The sequence below is a fragment of the Papio anubis genome, chromosome 16 (genome assembly GCF_008728515.1).
Source record: "Papio anubis isolate 15944 chromosome 16, Panubis1.0, whole genome shotgun sequence".
NCBI classification, from domain to species: Eukaryota; Metazoa; Chordata; class Mammalia; order Primates; family Cercopithecidae; genus Papio; species Papio anubis.
In genome coordinates, this window is record NC_044991.1 from 31,792,523 (window position 1) to 31,818,501 (window position 25,979).

Below are 25,979 nucleotides of genomic sequence, written 5' to 3' on the forward strand. Positions count from 1 at the left end.
GCTTGATTAAGAACGGGGACAGGGTCAGAAGCACAGGCGGAAGCTGGCTTCAGCTAGATGTGCCAGATGTTGCTCACTGTCATTGGAGGGAAGGCAGATGAGATGGGCATAGACATTGATTATCGATAGAAGCTTGTGGAAGAATGCCAAGAAGGTGGAGAAACAGAACCATGGCGGAAGAGAAATGGTGTTTTTGTTTATGGTTTTTTGTTTGTTTGTTTGTTTGAGACTGTGTCGCTCTGTCCCCAGGCTGGAATGCAGTGGCGCAACCATGGCTCACTGCAGCCTCGACCTCCTGGGTAGCTGGGATGACAGGTGTGTGTCCCTATGCCCAGCTAATTTTTTAATTTTTTGTAGAGATGAGGGTCTTGCTATGTTGCCCAGGGTGGTTTTGAACTCCTCCTAAAGCAGTCCTCCTGCTTCACACTCCCAAAGGGCTAGGATTACAGGCATGAGCCACCACACCCGGCCTGTTTTGGTCTTCTACACAGAAAGGGAATCCTTGAGGAATGAACATTGATTGCAAGCTGCTCAGCTTGGTGCTGTTGACATGTCATCGATAGGCAGGTGTGGGATGGCTGGTGGGCCTAGATGACCTTTCAGATGGTGCTGAGCCTTGACTGCAGTGTATTTTGTGGTTCTGTGGCAGTGATGACAGGTAGGCGAGACATCTGAGAAACCCCAGATTCTGTTCCAGGTTAGTCTCCTGCCAGCTGTGTTTTGGGCCAGTGTTGGAAAGCCTTAGCTGCGGGCTCTGTCCTGGGAGAGGAAGGAAACGACCTGACCGAGTGCCTTGGTGAGACCTTGCCTGTTTTCTGCAAGTATTGGGTTGGTGCAAAAGTCAGTGCGGTTTTTGCCGTTAAAAGTAATGGCAAAAGTAACTGCACTGACTTCTGCACCAACCTAATAGATTGGAATCCGACCCTTGAGGAGAACAGCTTTTTCTTGGGATTCTCCTTTAGTTGTGTTTCCCCACATCCTCAGTGAGGCTTTCTCCCCACCCGGAGGCCTTTCCTCACCCCTGAGAGTAGGGTTCTTGGATTGGTGGGTCAGGAAGGTGTTGGTCTTTTGGTCTGTACTGTTGTTGACAGTGGGCAGGTTGAGGTCCACCTTCTGCCCTTCCCCAGGCTCCTACAGTAGATGGAGTGGTATTAGGTGGTTGGAAAATGTTTTGTAATTGACTCCTCGTAGGTGTTGCTGATGGCTGGGGTGCAGGAGCCTGCTGCAGAATGCTGACTGATCCGGACCGTGTTAGCACTGTTTTAGTTGCTTTGCCTTTTGGCAGCCCGTGAGAAGAATTACTGTGAAACCAGATTGCTCTCACTGCCATTTGGAAAGGGCTCCATTTCAAAGGAGCAGATGCAGTGATAAATCACGAGGAGAAAAATAATCCTGTATTGTGTGTCCTTGCTAAATTTACTTGAAACTGCATATCCATTGCTAGCTGGGCAGCTATCTTCCTGGCAGGCAAGTTCCTGCTCTCGGGTGGTTAGGGACTGGAGGCATGCATTCTCATGAACTTTTACTTCTCAAGCTGTATTCTCAGGTGGATTTTCATAATGGCTAAGGACTTAGGCTCTCAACTGGACAAGTCTGGACCCAAAACATGCCTGCACTGCCTCCTTCTTGCTTTGTGACCTTTCACCTTCTTTCAGCTGCACTTGCCCCGCCTGCAGAATGGAGGTCGTACATGCTGCCTCGCGGGATGGTGGCAAAGGTGCCATAGGCGCGGATGTGACACCAAGTAGTAACGACTCAGTATCTTCTGTCATGTTTAACACTACAGTTTGGCAGGAGTTACACAGATCCTACTCCTTTAGGCCTCCCCCCCGCCGCCCCCCACCCACCCAATGCCATTCTCACGCTTTCTAGAGCAGATGGAGGGAGAGGGGAAGAGTGATAATGGAACAGAGAAAGTTCCAAACCATTTTTCTTTCCTTCAGAAAACAAAACCATCTGAACCCAGTTGTTCCGTCGTATAGACTGAGTATACACTTTCATTGCTGGGGTTTATTGATAAACTGCTATATGATAACAGCGCTACTGTTGGTTGGGCCTTGCTCTGTTCCTGGCATGGATAAACATTCTACATTCATTACCTTACTTCCTACAGAATCCTGTGATTTTTGTTTTACAGATGAGGAGATTGAGATGGTGGGCCTCAGGCATTCTTCTTCATTACTTGTTTTGGGGGTTACTTTGAATGTGAACTGACATCATCATCGGTGATGATGTTTATTTGGTGCCTCGTTGTGATTCAGACACTTTAATGTGTGTTTGGGGTGACAGAACTGCAAGGCAGAGGTCAGCTCACTTCTAACTCACTTCATTTCTCAGTTGCGTAGATGTTCTTAACTTGGTTTTCATGAAGAAATAGGTTGTTAGCAAAGAATAGAAATGAAAAATTAGAAAAGATACAACATAAGGGTTAGGACCATATGGTCCTGCAGGATTAGGGACTTGGAAGAGAACCCAGAGGTTATCTGGGCCCGGCTCTTCTCAGATGCCTCTAGAGAGGGGTGGTCCACACGCAGCCCAGCAGAGTGCAGGTCATGAGAAAAGTGCCACACTTGTGTGTGTTCTTCATAGACTGTCACTGCCTGCCCAGGTTGACTGTGCACTCCTGGATACCGCTTTTTGGTAGCACATTGGAAGTCTCTCTCTAACATGTGTCCATTTCTCCTTCACCTTCTGCAGCCACGCAGGACAGGCTAGTGCTTTCCCCAGGACTGGTCCTTCAAGTACGGAGCTGCTGGGCTCCATCCTACCCTCATCACCTCCACAGAAACATGACCTATTTCTACTCCAAGTCGGGTTATAGCGCAGAGACCCAGTCCCTACCCTAAGAAGTTCACAGTTAGTGGAGGAGAGAGACATTTAAATAATGTCCTTGCAGAGTGGCAGGAGCAGATGAGGAGTGCAGCCGGGTGAGTGACAGGCAGGAGAGGGAGAGGGCACAGTGGTGGGGGGAGGAGCTGGCTTCATGTTTTCTCTCCATCCTGCCGAGTGTCAGCTTGATGATAAAAAGGATGGAGAGTCAGGATAGATCCCAGGATGCAATACATGTGGATTCAATACCTTCTCATGATAGAAACACTCACCAGACTAGGAATGGAAGAAAACTACTTTCGCCTAGTAAAAGCCGTATGTGAAAAACCACGGCACGTGTCATATTCAACAGTGAGAGACAAAAAGCTTTTCCTCTTGTGATCAGGAACAAGACAAAAATGCCCACTTTTGCCTCTTCTATCCAGCATAGTACTGAAGTTCTATCCAGAGCAATTAGGCCAAAAAAAGAAATTAAAAGGCATCTATATTGGAAAGGAAGACAGTTATCTCCATTTGTAGATGATATGATCTTATGTGTAGAAAATCCTACAGATTCCACCAAAAAAAACCTGTTCAAGGCTAATACATAAATTCAGCAAAGTAGCAGGATACAAAGTTAATACACAAAAATCAGTTACTTTTTTTTTTTTTTTTTCTGAGATGGAGTCTCGCTCTGTCACCCAGGCTGGAGTGCAGAGGCATGATCTCGGCTCACTGCAAGCTCTGCCTCCCGGGTTCACACCATTCTCCTGCCTCAGCCTCCTGAGTAGCTGGGACTACAGGTGCACACCACCACACCGGCTAATTTTTTATATTTTTAGTAGAGACAGGGTTTCACCGTGTTAGCCAGGATGGTCTCCATCTCCTGACGTCGTGATCCGCCCGCCTCAGCCTTCCAAAGTGCTGGGATTACAAGTGTGAGCCGCAGTGCCCGGCCAGTTACATTTTTATATACTAACAGTGAACAGTCTGAAAAGGAAATGATGAAAATAATTCTGTTTACAGTAGCATCAAAAATAATAAAACACTTAGGAATTAGCCAAGGAGGTGAAAGCCTTGTACAATGAAAACTAAAAAACATCACTGGAATAAATTACAAGATAAATGAGAACAAATTCATCCTTATGGGTTGGAAGACTTACTATTGTTAAGATGTCAGAATTACCCAAACAATACATGTTCAATATAATCCCTATCAAAATCCCAGTGATTTTTTTTTTTTTTTTTTGTAGAAATAGAAAAACCCTTGGCCAGGCGCGGTGGCTCACGCCTGTAATCCCAACACTTTGGGAGGCCAAGACGGGCGGATCATAAGGTCAGGAGATCAAGACCACCCTGGCTAACCTGGTGAAACCCTGTCTCTACTAAAAATACAAAAATTAGCCGGGCGCGGTGGCGGGCGCCTGTAGTACCAGCTACTTGGGAGGCTGAGGCAGGAGAATGGCGTGAACCCGAGAGGCGGAGCTTGCAGTGAGTGGAGATCGCACCACTGCACTCCAGCCTGGGTGACAGTGAGACTCTGTCTCAAAAAAAAAAAAAAAGAAATAGAAAAACCCATCCTAAAATTTACATGGAATCTCAAGGGACCCTGAATAGCCAAAACAGTCCTTCTAAAGGAGACCAAAGCTAGAGGACTCGTGCTTCCTGATTTCAAAACTTACTATAAAGCTGTACTAATCAAAACAGTGTGGTACTGGCATAAAGACAGACATATAAACCAATGGAAATACAATAGAGGCCCCAGAAACATACCCTAACATATATGGTCAAATGATTTTTTTTTAAAGAAATGGGGTCTTGCTGTATTGCCCAGGCTGGATTCAGGGTCCTGGGAGGATCAAATAATCTTCCTGCCTCAGCCTCATGCACCTCTCTTGTGGTCAAATGATTTTTGACAAGGATACTAAGACTACTTGGTACGAAAAGGACAGTCTTTTCAAATGATGATGCTAAGTTGCCTGTGTTGCAGGAAGACAGATCAGGCGCCCGGGGCATATTGGCAATTTGGGTGCTGGTTTCTGAGGGAAAATATTAATCCATAGTGCATTTTTCATCTAAGCTTCCTCCTGATGGCGTTCCAAAGCAAGTGTTCCTCTCCACCTACTTTTTTCTTTTTTTGGTTTTTGAGACAGGATCTTGGTCTGTCTCCCAGGCTGGAGTGCATTGGCATGATCATGGCTCACTGCAGCCTTGACCTCCTGGGCTCAAGCAATCCTCCCACCTCAGCCTCCCATGTAGGTGGGACCACAGGCGAATGCCACCACACCCAGCTAATTTTTTTGGTTTTTATTTTTTAAAGAGATGGGATCTCACTGTGTTGCCCAGGCTGGTCTTGAACTCCTGGGCTCAGGTGATCTTCCTGCCTTGGCCTCCTAAAGTGCTGGGATTACAGGCATGAGCCATCGCACCTGGCCTTCTACCCGCTTTCAAGATCTATTTAGATGAGACATATGTCTGACTGAATGGGCTAGGGGAAGGCGCAGTTCACAGATTGCTGTGTAAGATTCAGAGATTTGCACGTTCGCTGGTATGTTCATGGTGTATTGGTTAGGGAGAAAATGAAGCTTCACTCTGATGCCATACTCTCGAAGTGTCATTCTTATTTTGTTGTTTTGTTTTTTTCTTTTTCTGTTTTTAAAGATGATTCTCCTTTCTACTCCCCCAGAAACATCCAGCTACCTCTTCTAAGAACTAGAAATTTGAGTGTTCTCATAGCCAGCCAGAAGTCAGTGACAGCCTTCAACTCTTGTTGTAAATAGAAACATAACCGTGTCCTGCATGTGCTTCAGAGGCCGTCTCTGCAGTGCCGTCCTCCACAGACAAGGCCCATGCGGGGCTTCTGAGTCAGCAGTCAGCTGCCGTGGACAAAACATGCAGGCTGGAGTCAGCTGGCAGAGACTCACAGATGCCTGGAAACCTGGCATCACCTCCTCTTCCTCCCCGCAACCCCCCTGCCTGGCTCCGCACTTCCTCTACCCCTTCCTTGCACACCTTGGCTTTTCAGTTTCTGGGATTTCTGGCACCTTCCTGCCAGGTTTCCTGGTCAACAGGTTCCTGTGATTATGAACTGTACACAGGGTGGTGCAGGACAGGCCAGGGGGAGCATGATCTGGCTTTGACCTTCAGGAATGAGGGAAATGGGGGCGGTAACAGGAATAGCCCTGCTCCGCCGTGCTTCCCGGCTGTTGTCAGAGCCAGTAAGAATGCTGGGTAAGCCCCTTGCAGAGTGAGACAGGCGCAGCCCAGCAGAGCCACAGAGCAATGCTGTCACACTCTGGAGGAGTCTTTGCGCTGCAGTCATTCAGCCGCAAAGCAGGAAAAGTGAGGCAGCCCAAGGGAATTCATCTTGTGTTGTCTTACCTTGAGTGCCAGTCGTATTGTTCCAGGAGCCAGCCTGCCTCTGTTCATCTGTTGTCCCCAGTGCCCTGCAGGTCGAAATCTCTTCGGCCAGAGACTTAATACTTGCCTGCTGGTTGGCTCTGCAGCTCTCTGGGAGCTCTGGCTGACATCTGTTAATTTAAGTGTTTTTCACTAGCAGAAGGATTGGGGACAGTTATTAGTGAAGGCGTTCCTCTGTAGTGGGGTTTGATTTGAAAGTTCTTTATGGTGGTTAGCAGCTCTTCGGAAGTGAATTATTTCAAACCGAGTGGGTTATAGCTAACCAAGGGGTTGTTAGCTCACACGGAAGAACTCTTCTTGGGAAATAAGTGCCCAAGACCCTCTTTCAAGGGAGGTGTAAGCCAAGGCAGGCGCTATGACAGGAAGGGTTTTGGAATTACGGGTTGCAGGATCTTTAATGTCTTGACTTCAGCAAGAATGTCGTGGTTCTGAGCGCTCTGAATCCTGGCAAGGAGTCGAAAGTGGCTACTGTTTAGGAACAAAGAAAAGTCATTTTCTTCTTTGACATGAGGTAGCGGTGGATGAGACCCAGTGTATGCAAAGCTTACCAAACACTGTGACTCTGGTGTTTAGGTTGACTGAAGGCAGGCAGAGCATACAGACAGGGTCCGGATTGTGCTGTGCCGTGCCGTGTGCTTCTCAAAGAGCAGGTGAAGCCTCCAAAGTCCCCACAAAGAGGTCAGGAGGCAAAGAGGGCCCCTGATGTAGAAAATGCTGCGGGACCTTTGTTTCTAGTCATGGGCTGTCAGCTGTCACCGTTTCTCCTGCCTTCGCATAAGCACATCTGCTCTTTCCTGCCCTACAAGCCATCTTTTGACTTTCTGGCATTTCTAAGATAAGCCTTGACTTGTAAGAGAAACAATGGGCCCTTTTTAGGAACTGTAAAGTACTTATCTTTCTGCTACCTAGAATAAAACCTTTCTTTTTGGGGGAAACTGAATGTTAATTCTAGTTAGCTCCATTTCTTGCTGGCCTCCTAGCCATGTGGCTATTGGGAGAAGCTATATGTGTTAACAGTTTATTGTTTTTTCTGGATTTGTTTTGTTTTGTTTTGTTTTTGAGACAGGGTCTTATGCTGTCGCTGAGGCTGGAGTGCAGTGGCACAATCTCAGCTCACTGCAACCTCTGCCTCCCGAATTCAAGCAATTCTCATGCCTCAGCCTCCTGAGTAGCTGGGATTACAGGCGTGTGCCACCCTGCCTTGCTAATTTTTGTATTTTTTGGTAGGGATAGGATTTCATCTTGTTGGCCAGGCTGGTCTTGAACTCCTGACCTCAAGTGATTCACCCACCTTGGCCTCCCAAAGTGCTGGGATTACAAGCATGAGCCACCACACTGGGCCAACGGTGTAGTTTTTAATATCTAGAGCCAAGAGCGGTTGTTGAGTACGTGACATATTTGAAGCGAAAAGCCGAGCCAGTGTGTTCTGTCTGCAGTGTATCCTCCACATTATATGATGAGTGTTGTGTCTGTTGACATAGAAAACATAAGGCGGAGAGGGCAGTTCCTTGTATTTAGTTATGACTTTCTCTCATGAAACTTAAGATGCATCTCATTTGGTTTGGTTTAATCCCATGATACCATGGTGAGGTGCAGAGAGAAGTGGCATGTCATTTCTACTTCACACTGCTGCTCAGTGTCTTACCCAAAGTGACAGCTTCAGGGCCTCTCCTGTGTCATTCTGGAACATGGCGCTCGTCTTCCGAGAGTTGGTTTCAGCAGCACCTGCAGCTGAATAGTGGGCAGTTTCTTGCTTCTACATGCCTCCTGAACACAGTGCATCAACCACTCCCTTCCTCTGTCTGCGCCCAACCCCAAGGGTACATCTTTAGAGCAAAGTCCAGTCCAGTTGTGTTGGTCAGCCTCGTGGTAAATGGGTGATGTGCCTGTGCTGGACCGTTGTGATGTGAGCACCAAGAGCAAGTGCTGTGGGCATGTGGATTTCTCAGCAGGAGCCTTGGAGAACTTCAGAAGTGAAGAGTCTTAGGGGTGCTGTCTAACCTACTTGCCTTACACACAGGGAAACCAAGGGTTCGTGTGACAGTGCTCACCCCGGGTTGTGAGCGGGGTCATGCCGCTGGGGTCTGGCTGTGTGGGCTCAGCCCTGTGGTCACGCTTGCCTCGCCACCCTGACCCACTCTCCACTCTCTAGTTTTGTCCTTTGTCCTTTTGCCTCCCAGTACAGTTCCAGTGGCGAGGATTCACCAGATGTGACGCCAAAATGATTCCGCAGACTCACAGGAGCTGGTGGGTGCAGGTGGGGAAGGTGGCTCGCTCTTCCACCGGCACCGAGGAGTGCTTCTATTTTTAATCCATTGGCCTGATGTCTCCGTTTAATCTGGGGCCTGAGCTGGAAACCTGGGAGTCACCCTTGCCTCTTTGATCCCTATGAGTCACTCAGGCCTGCCTGTGTCACTTTCCCATGTCCTGCACCTCTTCCCTGCCTGGCTAACATTTATGCTGAGAGACTCAGCTGTCACCTCTCAGAGGCTCACCTTCAGTGGGGACCCCGCTTCACCACCAATAGTGACTTAGATCCTCTTTCTCTGTTTCCCAGCTCCCCTTGTGTCTCCCTCTTTAGTGGCACTTGGTACGGTCCATCAAGACATTCTGTGTCTGTGTCTGCCTCATCTCCTAGACTATCAGATCCTTGAGAGCAAGAACCATCCTGCTCACCTTTCCAGCCCCAGTGTCTCGTAGTGCCTGGAGTATTGCAGGTGTGCAGTCCATACTTGTGGATGGATGACTGCGACACTTGAGAACTCTGCTTTGAAGAGGAGTATGTCTCCTGGAGAATGTTTGTAGACAGAGAAATACTGACCGTCTTTTTCTTTCTTTTTGTCAGATTAACGTGCCAGTGTCAGGTGGACCCACAGCCATCCCACCGCCCCCTCTGGGAGTGCTGAGAGTGAGGCAGCATGGAGGAGAGGAAGCATGAGACCATGAACCCAGCTCATGTCCTCTTTGACCGGTTTGTCCAGGCCACCACCTGCAAGGGAACCCTCAAGGCCTTCCAGGAGCTCTGTGACCACCTGGAACTGAAGCCAAAGGACTACCGCTCCTTCTATCACAAGCTCAAGTCCAAGCTTAACTACTGGAAGGCCAAAGCCCTCTGGGCGAAGTTGGACAAACGGGGCAGTCACAAAGACTACAAAAAGGGAAAAGCATGCACCAACACCAAGGTAAGCTTTTATCCTGTTGGGCCCTGGGGTCACTGACATGAGGATTCATCCAGATGCCAAAGAGGAGGATTGAGTTAGAGGTAGGCTGAGTGAGAACCAGGCAAAGTCTAGCCACAGCCTAGCACAGGAAATCAAGCTTTGACCTGTTGAAACTTTGTGGATCTCTTACCTCTTTTTGTTTGACTTGCATGACCCAGACCCTATTTTAAGCGTATTTCATGTATTTACATATTGAACGTTCAAAGTTTCAAGTATTTAAGAACAACCAAAGTCAAGTGGCATGGGAACTTTTTATTTTGCCAAAGCTCTCTTTTGAACCTCACGTGGTTCGGAGGATGCAGGTCACTTAGCAGGGACGTAGCCAAGCCCTACTGGTATCCTGTCTGAACACGGCTTTGGGGTTCTTGGCATGTCCTCTTTCCAAAGTCATCGTTCCATACTCAGTAACTGGTAAGGTATGCTATTTGCCAGCTTGGGATTTGCCACAAGCTTCCAGCCTCTTCCCATCCATGTTCCAAAGGTCTGTTTTGATTCATAAGCAGGGACTTTGTGAACCAAAGTATTTCTGTTGCTTTCTTCACCACGTGGAGAAATAGGTAGGCCCTATTTCTCGAAGCAGGTAGGCCCAGGCAAAGACCTGAGTTATGCACTTGCCCTTGTTGGGGTAGCTGCAAGGAAGCGGCTATGGAGAGATACATTTCCTACTTCCCTCCTTAGAAGAACACCTAATGTGAGAAGTTTGGAACAAGCTAGCAGGGACACAAATTTGCAGATGACTTCATGGCTATGTTATGTTCTTTCACGAGCTTTAATTTGTGCAATAGGGGTTACCTAGAGCCCCACCCCCAGTGGATTTGCATTTGGGTAGATATTCATCAGCAAAATTCAAGAACTGTGAAGGTATGACATTCATGAGTGAGTACTGGACTCTACTAAGAGAAAAACAAAGCCAAAAGCATTGCACGTTTTCCTTCTGCACACACAGAGCGAACTACTTAAGATATGTGTCCAGTCTCCTGCTGAGTACTTCTCTGGAGTGTGGATTTTCAAGATCGTATTCCTGGACTTTCAGTCTAGAAATGGAGATTTTGGAACTCTTTTCAGCACATAAAACTTTGTCTTGAAAATTGCTTCCTGGGAATCATGTGTGTGGTAGATTTATTCCAGCAGGCTTGAGATTGTGTACATAGGACTCTGTATCTCTTTGGACAGAAATCTGCCTGACCTAGAAACCTTCCAAACGGTCCTCTCCTGTTGATGTAAGATTGCATTTGATTTTCATATCGTTTGTTGAGATGATGGCCACTTAAATATGCTGCAGATCAAGGGCCTTCCAGGCTGTCCAAGGTGAACAGGTGCCGGGCTTGTGTCTAGCACTGATGGTTCTGTCTTCTCCATTCATGGTGATCACTAGCTCTTCTCTTCAGCCATGGCAGGTGTTCTGCTGTGACCCACATAGGTGTGAAGGTTTCTTGGCAGTGGGGAGAATAGCCCTATTTCAGGGCTTTAGGGAGTGATGATCATACGATCATGAGACTTCTTTAGAATTGTTTGTTGGAAGTGCTGCCTGCCCTGAAAGCAGCTGTGTTTTTCAGTGTCTCATCATTGGGGCTGGCCCCTGTGGTCTCCGTACAGCCATCGACTTATCCTTACTGGGGGCCAAGGTGGTTGTTATTGAGAAACGAGATGCCTTCTCCCGCAACAACGTCTTGCATCTCTGGCCATTCACCATACATGATCTACGAGGTCTGGGTGCCAAGAAGTTCTATGGCAAGTTCTGTGCCGGAGCCATCGACCATATCAGTAAGTAAAACTAGCTTTCCTGTAAGGTTCCACCCTACCCCTCGCACACGTGTTCATTAGAAAGAGATAGGTGGATTAGCTGAGGAATTCATATGCCGCCAAATTTCTTCTAATCTCATTGCTGTCTTTCTTGTAGTAAGTGCACTCATCTTGAAGTAAAAACACCTGCTATGCAGTGGTTCTGTAATTTAGGACTCTTAAATGTGAGCATATCGGTAACCTATGAAATTGTGGGGTTTGACCTGAGGATTTCTAAGTTAGGTCTTGGACTCTTACTGAGCTCTTGCAGTTTGCGGGATGGGCACTGGGGCCAGGCACTGGGGAAACGATGACCAGTTTGGGCCCAGACCCTCTGGTGGTCCTTCTTGCAGTGGCAGAAGTACACAGGCGTGCAGCTGTCTGTGCTGTGACCTGATACGTGCTCTACTAATATAAGAACAAAGTGCTGTGGGGACAGAGTCCTGGGGGAAGCCACGCTTGCAGAAGGAGCAGAGCCCTGGCCGGGCCGCTAATGGCAAGGGGATAATGGCATCCCTCTGGTTAGGTGGTTCTTGTGTGGTCTGCAAGCCCTTGCTGTACTTTTCTCACCTCCAAGCTCAGCCCGGGGCTGTGCTTTTCTGAGATCCTACAGGGTATGAATACAAGTTAATGCAATCAGCGGTGTTTGACTGTAAGTGGCCAGAAAAGCAATTCAGAACAGACAGTGTGCGTTATGAAACTGAAGGCTTTTTATTGATTATCATTAATGCTTTCAGGAAAGCTTTATCAAGGAGCCTTTGTTCTGAGCTTCTCCAGATGTGTCCTGTAAACACATTCAGTCATGGAACCTTTTGCTGTTTGCAGCAGCTGTGCCAATTTATCAGACGCTGGCTGGCAGTCACCACATTCCACTGGCAGAGGAAGCGCTGTGCCCATCTGTTGGCTGTAGTTTATAAAGCATCTTGGAACCCATAGTTCTCTGCGAAAATACTATGCTAGTGCAGAGTTTAACAAGTCTTTGGGAGTGGGACTCAGAAGGGTGGTGGCTGTGGTAAACTGGGGAGAACAACCAAGATGACGTGAGGAGGGTTTGCATTGTTCCTGGCACATTAGACCCAGTTAAGTTTGGTCTTAAGAGAGGACCAAGGGTCATTAACTCAGTGGATTTGTCTGCCTTATTTGTGGCAAGATTCATCTTAGGGTTGAGAGGGTCTTCTACCAGGGCCTAGATCTTTATCTCTACACCTTAAGTCCCTGCCATGTCTGGTGCCTACAGGTGCTCATGGACGTTGAAGAAATCAATCAGTCTCACTATGAAAATAAGCAAGATTGTCAGTCATTCTGGCCTCAGTTTCCATAGCTGTAGACCAGGAGTGGCAGGGGGAATGGGAGGAGGATCTGGTTGGATTGTGATTTCCCTTCTTGCCTTGTAAGAATGTGTGATGATCAACCAGGGAATGGGCTGAAAGAGACGCCCATGGGCGGGGAGGTCATGCAGCAGCTCTGCATCTGACTGTGGGCTGTACCCTGTGGGTGCACCTCTGCCTCCTGACCTAGCAGGATCAGAGATGCCACCAATATGGCAGCCCCGAATTGGAAAGATGGAAAGGCATCTCCTGTAGGCCACAATCCCGTGTTGTCTCCAAGCTTTTGGTTGTTTAGAACACTGAACCCAAGAGGTAGGAGTGTCCTGTGTGTTGCTCTAGAACATCTTTTCCACTGGGTTATATTTGCCTTAAAGAAAGGAAGAAGTTACGGAGTGTGGCTTCGGAATGTCTGCTGCTACAGCAGGCTTTGGGAATCTGAATGAAGGGAGCATGGGTGGTGGGGTGGGAGCCTGAGCCGCGACACAGATGGATACCCCCTTCTCCATGTGTTCCCACCAACACCATCTCTGTTTTCTCCCAGGTATCCGTCAGCTCCAACTAATACTTTTGAAAGTAGCCTTGATCCTAGGCATTGAAATCCATGTCAATGTGGAATTCCAAGGACTTATACAACCTCCTGAGGACCAAGAGAATGAACGTAAGTTATACTGGAGGAGTGAAGAAGGCGTGAGAGGGTGTTGATGGATGAGGAAGATGAGATTGAGGGAGCAAACCAAAGGCCCCTGAGGGCTGCTTTCAGAGCTAGCCAAAGCCTGTGCCTGTGGGGACGTGGCCTGGATGCAGCCTTCGATGTCGCAGGTGCACATGTGGTGGGAAGGGCTTCATGGGCCCTCTGCAAGGCTTCTTTCCTTCTGTGGTTTGTCCCCACTGCTTTTTCTTTTTTAGATGAGAGCCTCACTCTGTCACCCAGCCTGGAGTGCGGTAGCTCAGTCTTGGCTCACTGTGACCTCTGAGCAGTTCTCCTGCCTAGGTCTCCACAGTAGCTGGGGTTACAGGCGCGCGCCACCACGCCTGGCTAATTTTGGTATATTTAGTAGAGACAGGGTTTCACCATGCTGGCCAGGGTGGTCTTGAACTCCTGGCCTCAAGTAGTCTGCCAGCCTCTGCCTCCCTAAGTGCTGGGATTAGAGGCGTGAGCCACCGCGGCCAGCCTCTGTCTCCACTGCTTCTACACATAGTGTTTTTGGCCCAGGGTTTTGTGCAGTTCACATGACTGGGTATCTAGAGATGGTCCTGGCTGTGAATGTGGTCTGGGTGGTGACCCCCATTTATTTGGTTTTGGTCCACAGGGATAGGCTGGCGGGCACTGGTGCACCCCAAGACTCATCCTGTGTCAGAATATGAATTTGAAGTGATCATCGGTGGGGATGGTCGGAGGAACACTTTGGAAGGTATTGGTCTGTGCTCCTCTGCCTGACTCATAGCAGAGGGGAAAGCGGATGCTGTCCTACCCCTGGGGTGAGACTGTGTGTGACCAGGGTCCTCTCTTTTGAGAGCCTGAATGTGTGCTTCCTGCCCTGATGGAATGGCGGGTCCTGCCTTCCTCTAGCCAGCTGGCACTTGGGCCGCTGCTTTTATTTTATTTAATTATTTCATTTTTGAGACAGGGTCTCGTTCTTTTGCCCAGGCTGGAGTGCAGTAGTATGAGCACGTTCACTGCAGCCTCGATCTGCCTGGTCTCAAGCGATCCTCCCATCTCAGCCTCCTGAGTAGGTGGGACTACAGGCGCGTGCCACCATATCCAGCTAATTTTTATGTTTTTTGTAGAGATTGGGTTTTCGCCATGTTGCCTAAGCTGGTCTCGAACTCCTTGGCTCAAGCAGTCTGCCCGCCTTGGCCTCCCAAAGTGTTGGGATTACAGGTGTGAACCACCTCACCTCGCCCAGGCTGCTGCTTACAGGGCACTCTTGCTGGGGCACTAGGAGACGAGCCATACCTTGAGTGGCTGGCACCTGTAGGACTTAATCTACATATTAATAAGCAAGTACTCCCCCAACACATCCCTTTTTTAAAGAGGAATCCCTGGTACTAAGTAATATTCCGGCCAGTCAGATTTCAAATTGTTTGTTAACGGAGACTTTGACTTCGTTCCTGAATTTTCATATTCCTAGGTAGGTAAATACCTTGTTTTCATCTGCAGAAGAGCTGCCCTAACTTTCCCATCAGTTCTCATCCCCAGCTTTCCCTGATGTCTTTATCAGCACCCCTACTTTCATTTGAAGTGATCTTCCTTCTCTAGCCAGCGATTTATCACCTCCCTCCAGGGTTTCGTCGGAAAGAATTCCGTGGCAAACTGGCCATCGCCATCACCGCAAATTTTATCAACCGAAATACAACAGCAGAAGCTAAAGTGGAAGAGATCAGTGGTGTGGCTTTTATATTCAACCAAAAATTTTTCCAGGAACTGAGGGAAGCCACAGGTTGGTGTTGATGTCTCCGGAGCCTAGGATAGAAACTTAAATAGTCCCTGGGGACGTTTTCTTGGGGGGTTGGTGGGATGAGTGGCCGTCGGGGTGTCTCCTGCACTATCTGCCCCTCCCGCTCTTTTCATTCCTGTGCCTTGTTCCTAGCGCAATGCTTCCTGCAGAACTTGTCTCCTCCTCGCGTATTCTTAACCTCCTCACAGTGACTGGGCTGCTCTGGGTTTTGTTTTTCATTTGAGACAGGGTCTCGCTCTGGTGCCCAGGCTGGAGTTCAGTGGCGTGATCTCAGCTCACTGCAGCCTCGAACTCCTGGGCTCAAGTGATCCTCCCATCTCAGCCTCCTGAGTAGCTGGGACTAAAGGCAAGAGTCTAATTTTTCATATTATTTGTAGCGGCGGAGTTTCGCCATGTTGCCCAGGCTGCTCCCAAACTCCTGGGCTCTACCTGCCTCAGCCTCCCAAAGTGCTGGGATTACAAGCGTGAGCCACCACACCCAGTCTGAGTTTTTTTGTTTGCTTGTTTATTTGTTTTAAAGCGTTCGTTCTGCCTCCACTGGTTCTTCCCAATGCCTGCCCTGTGCTGTGATGCTAAGTCATGCTGCTTGGTGTAGCTGCTGGCCGGTGGCTCCCTGGTTTGGTTGGGAAGCTGACTTTAGGCCTTTTAAGTATGTAGTCTTCCTGAGTTCCAGCTCAGGCTTGGAGGCAAACCATGTGTCAGATAGCAGTGAGATTGTTGTATGATAGGTTTTGAATAGATCAACGTGGATATTTTGCTAAATGTGCCTTCATTCTTTTGTTTTCTAGAACTTGATTTCTTTCCATTACATCTATTTTTTAGACTAATTGAATTAAAAAGTCAGTAGTTCACTCTCTGCTTCCAGGTGTCAAGTTGTCTATCCTGTTCTTAAGAATCTAGGAGATTCCTCCAGCTTCCTTGATGACTGTCCCGAGAGGCTTAACCCGATAACTAATCCAAGCCCTCTTTAGAGGTTAGCCTCTTTTTTTTTTTTTTTTTTTTTTTTTTTTTTTTTGCTTGTTTTGTTTTTATTCCCGTCCCTCCAGTTCTGTTTCCTAGCAGTCATTGTTTTTAGGATCGTTTGGGGTGTTGAGTGAATACGGAGAAACAAAGCTCCCTGTATTCCATGAACTAATGATGCAGGACGTGAGAATCTGGGCTTAGACACCTTTCCCTGCCTGGAGTCTCAGGCGCTTGTCTCTGTAGGCCTGTGTGTAACCTTTCAGGCTGCCCTGATGCACCTTCATCTCAGCAAACTCTTACATGCACACATTTGTCTTCTGGCCCTAGGTATTGACTTGGAGAACATCGTTTACTACAAAGATGACACACACTATTTCGTTATGACAGCCAAAAAGCAGAGTTTGCTGGACAAAGGAGTGATACTACATGTGAGCCACGGATTTCCTTCAAAACTCTTTCTTATTGAAGTGGTTAATATCACCAAGAGAAAGAATTGTCTGATGGGTTTTTCCTGCAAGGGAATGAAAATGAGTACTGAACGCATCTTCTGGTAACCCCTGATGTTTTCCAGTTTAGCGTGAACAACTCTTACTATGGCTGATTGCAAATGTAAATAAAAATGGGGGGAGAATAGTGTAATGAACCCTCACGTACCCACCATCCAGCTTTCACAGTTGTCGACACATGGCCAGTGTTCTGTCAGTAATACTCCAGCGCACTCCTCCTTCACCACGGGATTCTTGCAAAGCGAGTTTCAGATGGCATTTCATGCATAAACATTCAGTTTAATGTTAGGTGATGGGGTTTCTGGTTATTGTTAATTCCATATCTGACTGATGATTGCTTGGTTGAAGAATTATCTTCTGGGAGGGAGAGTGATAGAGGGAAGGGAGTTTGACCAAGAAGCAATGATTGGTGTTTATGGGAGCCTGATGAGGGTTCTCGTGTCACTGCAGATACAGCTTTCAGAGGTCCAGGCAGCACTGACAGGATCAGGCTACACTTAGGCCTCTTTATGACCACAGAACAGGTCTGAGCGTCCATCCTAGCCAGGTCCAGCTCACCTGTTTCTAGGTGACTGCATGGCATGCCCTGAAACGATGGCCTGAAATATGAAGTCAGAAGACCACCACGTGGATGGTCCCTGAAGGAGAGTTTTTTAAGTCTCGCCTGGTCTCATTGGTCTCAACGTGAGAATCACTGTGCTCATGTGATGAGAAGAACGGAAGCAGAGACACCAGTTGTGCTGATTCAGGCCTGTGCAGTTCCCACAAGAGTCTCACAGCTGAACTTCAGGGAGTCCTTTGTCTTTGCAGGGTGGTGTGAATGCAGTCTCTTTAGTCTGAGCTGCAGTACTATCTTATCTGACAGCAGAGCGGGGAGTGAGCTGATGAGCACGTGCCAGTGGCAGAGAGCTCCCTCTTTCTACCCAGGAACCTTGAGCTGTTTCTCAGCACAGCCATCCTGTGTGCCTTCAGGGAGAACCAGGACAAAGCTGTTTATACAGCCCACTCTCCCAAAATCATAAGCAAGACGTATCCGGTTAGATGCTTTCTAAGACTGTCTTGCTGGTTATCTGGGACTACATCAGGGTTGTATTGCTGTTAGTAAGAAATAGCCAGTGAAGCAGTTCGTACGCCTTGAGACAAGGTGAAGACTTAAATCTGCCACCTAGGCAGAACTGTGGTTATCAGTCAGCATTCGATAGGAACAGTCTAGAATGCCAAGACCTGGTTTACTTTGCCTTCGTGTTTCTTTTTTTTTTTTTTTCCTAAGAGGGCAGAGGCCATACCTTCGGTGTATGCTGTTAAACACTAAACCCATGTGGCTACTTAGTGTTGAACAAACAGTCTTTCTAGGACCAACCTGAGTGTTTGTGTTTTGGCTTTAACATCTTGTAGTGGTGGCTGAAAGGACCATCAGGGCCACTTAGAAACCGTAGGCCCCACTTTCAGAGAATAAAGACTTGGCTCAGTGTGCCAGGAACCTCCAAAACAGAAAAGGAGTTTTTCAGTCCTTTGTTCTTCTTTGTTTGTGGGTTTCTATGGAGTCCTTCAGAGTCTCATTTTACTATTTTGAAACCCTCTGTTTCATTTTCAACATATTCCTTCCCAGCCTCCTGAACTACCATTGCTCCCACCTCCATGTCTTTTTGGCACTCAAGCTTTTTTGGTTTCTTCCTTTGGGTGTCATGAGTTACGCAAGGCTGAGTGTTTCATGTGGTCCCATTTGACAAAAGCCATTTACTACCCGGAAGATAATGAAATGCCCTTTCAGTTCACAAAGTACTATCACGTATGTGATACTCAGAACAACCCTGAGGCAGATAGGATAAGATCAAAGGAATAGTAATTATTCCAAGCAAATGGAAAAGCCATGACTGTGTGTTTTAGGCAGCAAGGTCTATGTTCTCTTGGGAATAATCCAACCCCCCCCCCCCCTTTTTTTTTTTTTTTGAGGTGGAGTCTTACTCTGTCACCCAGGCTAGAGTGCAGTGGTGCTATCTTGGCTCACTGCAACCTCCGCCTCCCAGGCTCAAGCAATTCTCCTGCGTCAGCTTCCCGCGTAGCTGGGGTTACCAGCGCACGCCACCATGCTTGGCTGATTTTTATATTTTTAGTAGAGATGAGGTTTCACCGTGTTGACCAGGCAGGTCTCGAACTCTTGTCCTCAAGTGATCTGCCCGCCCCAGCCTCCCAAAGTGCTGGGATTACAGGTGTGGGCCATTGTGCCTGGCTGCCTTTCCCCTTGCCCCTTTTAATGGTATAAAATTTTGGTTTTGTTTTTTTGTTTTGTTTTGTTTTTGAGACAGAGTCTCGCTCTCTCGCCCAGGCTGGAGTGCAGTGGCGCGATCTCGGCTCACTGCAAGCTCCGCCTCCCGGGTTTATGCCATTCTCCTGCCTCAGCCTCCCGAGTAGCTGGGACTACAGGCGCCCGCCACCACGCCCGGCTAATTTTTTGTATTTTTAGTAGAGACGGGATTTCACCAGGTTAGCCAGGATGGTCTCGATCTCCTGACGTCCTGATCCACCCGTCTCGGCCTCCCAAAGTGCTGGGATTACAGGCTTGAAAGTTTTGGTTTTGGAATGTGGAGTCACTTCAGGGGGAAGGAGAAGCTGTGGCCCTGGGTCATATAGGATGGTTCTGGCCCAGTGCCAGGGTTTCTCCATCCCTACCCTCCTCTTTCTCTCGAGACAGGACTACGCCGACACAGAGCTCCTGCTTTCCCGAGAAAATGTGGACCAGGAGGCTCTGCTCAGCTATGCCAGGGAGGCGGCAGACTTCTCCACCCAACAGCAGCTGCCGTCTCTGGATTTTGCCATCAATCACTATGGGCAGCCCGACGTGGCCATGTTTGACTTCACTTGTATGTATGCCTCCGAGAACGCCGCCTTGGTGCGGGAGCAGAACGGACACCAGTTACTAGTGGCTCTGGTCGGGGACAGCCTCCTAGAGGTGAGTGCTAAGCATGGCAGCGCTCTGTGGTGGGGGCAGGAATAATTAGGAGTGAATCTGGGCATCCTAGGTCTTGGAATGAGCGTCTGCAGTGTTGTACAGCACAGGTAAACCCCCTGCAGGAGTCACACCAGGAAGTAGGGGAGCGCTACAGGCCACTGGGAGCCCAGGCTTATTAAGTATGAATGGAAATTCTGCACCTTTTTTGACTTGCTCCCTACCAATCGGGGAAGCAGAGCAGTTTGTTATTGAAACAGTTGCCAAACGCTACTGTCAACAGCAAACTCTTTGTTCCCTAGTTTATTTTTCCTGTTTTGAAAGGTGTTTTATTTTTTAATTCTTCGTTTTGTGTCTTATTTACAGCCTTTCTGGCCAATGGGAACAGGAATAGCCCGGGGCTTTCTAGCTGCTATGGACTCTGCCTGGATGGTCCGAAGTTGGTCTCTAGGAACAAGCCCTTTGGAAGTGCTGGCAGAGAGGTAATGGGAAGTAATCTGGGTTTCCTTTCATGAGAAAACTGGAAAGAAGGAGTGGTTTATTCTTCAGGCAGAGTGCAAGTTCTTCCTTCTCTTTCTGCTTTCTTAATTAAAGATGTTTTCATGTGGAAAAGAGGAAAGGCGAGATAGGATTTCATAAAGTCATAGAAACCTAAAGATGAGTCTCCTGGACTAAGTCTTCTCCTACTCCTTTCCAAGATAAATTTCTTACTGACAGAGAAGAAATTAAAAGTAGCTTTGAATTCAGAGGAAAAATGCCAAACTGCTTATAAATGTTTCTCAAACCCCTAAATGGGTTATGTTGAAGCAGATTTTTACAAATGCAATAAAAATCCTGTGATTTGCTTTCTGATAAGGAACTAATGCCTTGACCAGAATAATTGAGGCATAAGATTTCCCGGATGAAATTGGAAGTTGATACTACTTTATTTTGTCTCTTATTTAAGGTATTCTGACTAAATATAGTGATAATTCTTTTTTTGTGTTGATTATCTTTAAAACTGAAGTAAATATTGGCATGCTTGAAAAAATAAAAGAGTAAATGTGTGGCCTTTTGAGTTGGAGGCAGCGTCTGTGGGTACTGATGGTGTTGTGCCTGCTCTCTCTCCTCGGCTTTTACCCATGGGATCACTGCAAATGGGTGTGGGGAGCAGGGGCTGATGTAGGGCCCAAGAACACTGGTCAAGGATGAGGATCGGGCATGTCAGGTGACTTGCTGGGCTGTCAGAACTACCATGAAACGAGAGGGAGATGTTCGTGGTGCTGGTCCCGACTCCTAGTATATTGCTGTGTTATTGCAGGGAAAGTATTTATAGGTTGCTGCCTCAGACCACCCCTGAGAATGTGAGTAAGAACTTCAGCCAGTACAGTATCGACCCAGTCACTCGGTATCCCAATATCAACGTCAACTTCCTCCGGCCAAGCCAGGTGAGACCTTCTTGTCAGCATTTACTTCTGGGCCCATCTACAGGACTGATGAGAATGCTGATCTATTGAGATGTGTGCACCTATTAATACCACACATATAAGGATGCTTTTTTAGTAATCCAGATAGATGTCTCTCTGAATTGGTAGAAGTAGATACTATTTTGCGTTAACAGATTGAGAGCTAAGGCATAGAGTTGTTAAATGACTTAAGAGACAATCAAACGTGATAAGAATCCAGGCCTTCATGCCACGTTTCCTAATTCAAATTCTTATTGTAGGGAAGAGCACTTGCCCCATAGTGAGGAGAGGTAACTTCCAACTGTGTTATTGCTGCCAATCACCTGTGACTTACATTCTCTGAGCCTCAATTTCTTTACCTGAAAAATGGGAATAATAATCCCTGACTACTCAAAGAATTATTGTGAGGACAAAAGAGTTTGTTCACTTGAAAGAATTTGTTCTAGTGTAATTCTTTTTTTTTTTTTTTTTTTGAGACTCTCGCTCTGTCACCCAGGTTGGAGTGAGGTGGCGCGATCTTGGCTCACTGCAGCCTCTGCCTCCTGGGTTCAAGCAATTCTCCTGCCTCAGCCTCCCGAGTAACTGGGATTACAGACACCCACCACCACACCGGCTAATTTTTGTATTTTTAGTAGAGACGGGGTTTCACTGTGTTGGTCAGGCTGGTCTTGAACTCCTGACCTCGTGATCTGCCCACCGCACCCAGCCCCTGGTGTAATTTTCTGTTCACCTTCTACTTGAAGTTTCCACCTTTAGGCCTCCTGTTAGAGGCAGCGTCATTAGTCCAACCGAGACTCTTAGAGGGAGCCTTCTGTTAAGTGGCAGCATCCGTCATTAGTCCAACCAAGACTCTTTGAGGGACCTCCATGGCCGAGTAACTCATTTTTTTCTCTTTTTTTTTTAAAGACAGGGTCTTGCTTTGTTGCACAGGCTCTCTGGGTGTGGTGGCACTATCTTGGCTCACTGAAGCTTTGACTTCCTGGTCTCAAGTGATCCTCCTACCTCAGCCTCCCAAGTAGCTGGGACTACAGCTAATTTTTAAGTTTTTTGTAGAGACGAGGCCTCCCTGTGTTTCCCAGACTGGTCTCAAACTCCTGGCCTTAAGCAATCTGCTGTCCTCGGCCTCCCCAAGTGTAGGGATTATAGGCGTGAGCCACTGCACCCACCCTGCGTAGCTGATTTGTAGCACAAAGTGCCATAGTTAAAATGTATTTGTTTTTCTTCAACCCCACCTTATTTCATAAAGGATTTAAAGGTCATCATCCTAGCTTCTGTCTGGACTTTGCCCAGCCTGCTATCCCAGACTTTCCTTTCAGCCATTCTTCTCTTAGGTAGGAATTTGCTGCTTGATATTTGATTTTCCTTCTGTTTGACTTTGTAAATTTCTGCCAGGTGCGCCATTTATATGATACTGGCGAAACAAAAGATATTCACCTGGAAATGGAGAGCCTGGTGAATTCCCGAACCACCCCCAAATTGACTCGCAATGGTGAGTTCTGGCGGTGGCTTTTTAAGATGCAGGCAGCCCCTTCAGAGAAGTCTGTACTCATTCACTGAGCCATAAGGTGCGGTCCGAGGCCATGGCTGAAGCACTGTCTGAGACAGTGGCTGTCAACCAGGGGTGATTTTGCCCTCCAGGGGTTACTTGGTAGTTGTGTGGGGACATTTTTGATTGTCATGATTGGGAGTGGGTACTCCTGGCGTCGAGTGGGCAGGAGCCAGGGAGTGGTCAGGAGCCAGGGATGTTGCTAAACATCCTGCAATGCACAAGACAGGTCTCCATCACACAGAATTACCTTGGCCTGAGGTGTTATGAGAGCATAGAGAGAAACCAGATACAGATGCTGGGCAGAGGGGAGAGAGGAGAGAGTGTCAGAGCTAAGGTTTTGGGGGAAGACTTTGTGGAAGAAGTCTTTGGCTGGGTCCTGCAACATTGCCAGGATTCAGTGACAGGTGAGGACCACTCCAGATTTTGTACGTATTGAAGGCCCTGAAGACTTTTTTGGAAGAGAATGACATGAGCGCACACCTGGTCAGCCACATGTGAGAGGGGATGGAGGAGGGAAGTGCCAGAGGCAGGGAGACCAGGTCGAAAAACATAGCCATGGTCAGGCTGAAGGTGGTGAAGGCCCAGATCTGGCCCTGATGCTGAGGATGAAGAAGAGAGGAGGTAGTGGAGGAGACCTCAGACTTTGGCCCAGATGCAGCTGAGTCCTGGGCCAAGCTTTGCCATTGGTGAATTGTGCAGCCTCGAAGAGGTGATTGAATAGCTCTGAACTTCGGTTTCCTTGTCTGTGACATGGGGGCAGCAGTGTCTACCTCACATTGTGATCATGAGCGCCAGGCCTCCAGTGGATGGTCATTCCCATTGTTCGTTATGTGAGAGAGAATGGTAAGGAGGTGAAATCGATGGGCAGGGCCAGCTGATCGCCTTGTGGGGCGAGAGGTGGGTGTTTGTAGATGGTGCTACATCAGTGTAGGCAAGGCAGAGGGAGGGCTGAGAGGGTTGAGTCATTTGGACATTGTGAATTTGATGTGCCATTGGGATGCCAGGGTGGATGTGAGGACCAGCAGGCAGTCGGAAACATTTGCATTTTTCTCCCCTGGAGCGTCTTCTCTTTGAAAGCAGAGAGTGTATCTTTATTCACTGTTTTTATTTTAGAGCCTGGAATACTGAAGTTGCCTATTAACATATTGGATGGTTGGATATACACATAGGAGACAGATCTGAGTAAAAGCTCATTTCTGAGCCAAGAGATGGCACCAGAAAGTGGTTTTATGTGTTATTGCAGAATACATTTTCGCGGTGAAAAACCTAAATGAAACAGGATTTTCATGATACTTGGCTTTTGTCTTGTGTTCACAGATTACTAAATGACTTAGTGCAAACTTCAGTTGCCCTCGGTGAGGGAACAGACTTTCTTGGATATAAATAGTTCGTAGATTCTCCTGAATGGCCCGTATCAGAGCTCTTCTGATGTGGTTAATAATAGGAGTTTTAAAGAGGCTGTTCAGGTTTTAGAAGACGTTTCAATGAACTGTAAAAAGCATCCCAGCACATGTGTTTGCCTATTCAGTTTTTCAGGGTTGAGAATTCGTAGTACGAGGTGCCAGGCTCCGTTTGGGGACTGTCTGATCTGGGGCCCCAGTGTTGTCAGCAGAGCCCTGCAGGGCTTCTTCTCTTGGCAAGTTATACAGTGCCTTGGAAGTGCAGGGGCAGGGCCTGGTGCTTTGGGTTGAATGTGCCACCCTGTAGGATGGAGCCTTTTCTCCTCTCCTTTTCCCAATGCTACTTTGGAGGGGGAAGGCTTCCTCAGCCAGGTGCCGGCGACTACCTGAGAACTCAGAGCTGCTGCAAGCCAGGCTGGCCACACAGTAGGTGGCGCTCCTCCACCTCAGTGCCGCAGGGACAGCGGGCTGTGGCTGTCAGGCTGTGGTCCCTCAGGATGCTGGGGGGTGGACATTGACCTTAGAGTCTGGATAAACTAGTAGTTTCTTTTCTTAGAATTCACTGTCATGATACCATTTGCATAACCTTGTTCCTCACTGTTTTCTTTGATTGGAAACTAGTGTTGACTGTTTTGTCCCTACCCTCAGTAATTTTTCAAAGTGGACGTGTGTCCTGCAAAGAGGATTCTCTGTCAGTGTTACCAGGTGACCACACCTCCAAGAATAATGTGTTTTGTTGTTTTAGAGTCTGTAGCTCGTTCAAGCAAACTGCTGGGTTGGTGCCAGAGGCAGACAGATGGCTATGCAGGGGTAAACGTGACAGATCTCACCATGTCTTGGAAAAGTGGCTTGGCCCTTTGTGCAATTATCCATAGATACCGCCCGGACTTGATGTAAGTTGTGATCAAACTTTATGTTTTTTTAATATTCCCCAAGGATCTCAGACCACTCTGTTATCAAGTAATATTTTGTCCTTTTTCCTAGAATGAGGTTCATAGTATACTTTCTCTAGAAGGCAGTGATTTTGATTTCACTATATTTGAAACTCTGCATGTCATGTATTATATAGCTCAACCCAGGAATGATTTTTATTTTTATTTTTTTCCAATAAGTCTTTTGCGCTCCTATAGCTGAGTTTTAAAAATCACAACACTGATAAGTCAAAAATGGGTTTTGATACCCACCTGGGCCTGTTAGCTTCACACAGAGGAAAACTCTGTTTATTGACCCCGATTGAACTCTTTGTTTCGGCCAGCTATCTCTCAAAATCTTTTTTTTTTTTTTTTGAGACGAGGAGTCTCGCTTTGTCCCCCCAGCTGGAGTGCAGTGGCGCCATCTCGGCTCACTTCAACCTCCACCTCCCGGGTTTACGCCATTCTCCTGCTTCAGCCTCTGGAGTAGCTGGGACTACAAGCACCCGCCACCACGCCTGGCTAATTTTTTGTATTTTTAGTAGAGACGGGGTTTCACCATGTTAGCCAGGATGGTCTCGATCTCCTGACCTCATGATCCACCCACCTCGGCCTCCCAAAGTGCTGGGATTACAGGCATGAGCCACCGCGCCCGACCTAGCTCTCTCTCAAGTTCTGTGGGTCACAGGGGAAACCTGGCTAGAACATTTGGCCAGCTCAAGGCAAATGTGTCACTACTAACAAAGCAAAACATCATGAACACTTAACCAATTCATGATGGTTCATTGGTATTTTCTCTGTGTTAAAGACTGCATTTTTTACAGACATATTCTGTTGTCCTACCCACCTATCCCAGTGACATCTCCTTTGGCCATTCTCCACTCACCTGTCTACAGAATCAGCACTCTGGGGTGACCCCAGGTCAGCTGTGGGGGCCAGCACACTCAGGTTCCCCCATTGGCATTTGTTACCATGGAAGCCAGACAGAAGGATTCAGAAGCAGAGCATGTTGCGTTATTTTGGTTTCCTGTCCTTTCCATCATGAGGTCCACTTAAGAGGCCAATTTCTGTTTGTTTTGTTTAATGATTGCTTAAAGAATCCTGCAAGATATAGTTGCTATTTATATGATGGTTATAAACTGACGAGGCAAGAGCTGGTAAAAATAGCCTTGTGCAGTGTGGATTACCAATGGGGATTTCTGGTGTGCTTGGATGGAGGTAAGTGACCTCTGCTGCTCCT

General features: G+C 47.5%; 1 protein-coding gene across 20 annotated transcripts in view; it reads left to right on the top strand.

Annotated features, from left to right (window-relative positions):
* MICAL3 (microtubule associated monooxygenase, calponin and LIM domain containing 3) overlaps window positions 1-25,979 on the top strand; it is a 233,225-nt gene that overhangs the window by 107,543 nt on the left and 99,703 nt on the right. For 19 of the 20 annotated variants that reach the window (XR_652657.4, XR_002515293.2, XM_021921345.2 and 16 more), the window contains exons 2-12: window positions 9,074-9,410; window positions 11,006-11,213; window positions 13,101-13,217; window positions 13,870-13,971; window positions 14,845-15,000; window positions 16,309-16,409; window positions 19,180-19,437; window positions 19,801-19,916; window positions 20,735-20,861; window positions 22,272-22,368; window positions 24,574-24,721. Coding sequence is in view for 17 of the 20 variants with exons in the window: in XM_021921345.2 (XP_021777037.1) it covers window positions 9,147-9,410; window positions 11,006-11,213; window positions 13,101-13,217; window positions 13,870-13,971; window positions 14,845-15,000; window positions 16,309-16,409; window positions 19,180-19,437; window positions 19,801-19,916; window positions 20,735-20,861; window positions 22,272-22,368; window positions 24,574-24,721 (1,694 nt within the window). In the remaining 3 variants the exon portion in view is untranslated. Of the gene's footprint in view, window positions 1-9,073; window positions 9,411-11,005; window positions 11,214-13,100; window positions 13,218-13,869; window positions 13,972-14,844; window positions 15,001-16,308; window positions 16,591-19,179; window positions 19,438-19,800; window positions 19,917-20,734; window positions 20,862-22,271; window positions 22,369-24,573; window positions 24,722-25,979 lie in introns of those variants that run through there. The other variant, XR_652658.4, reaches the window with a different exon arrangement.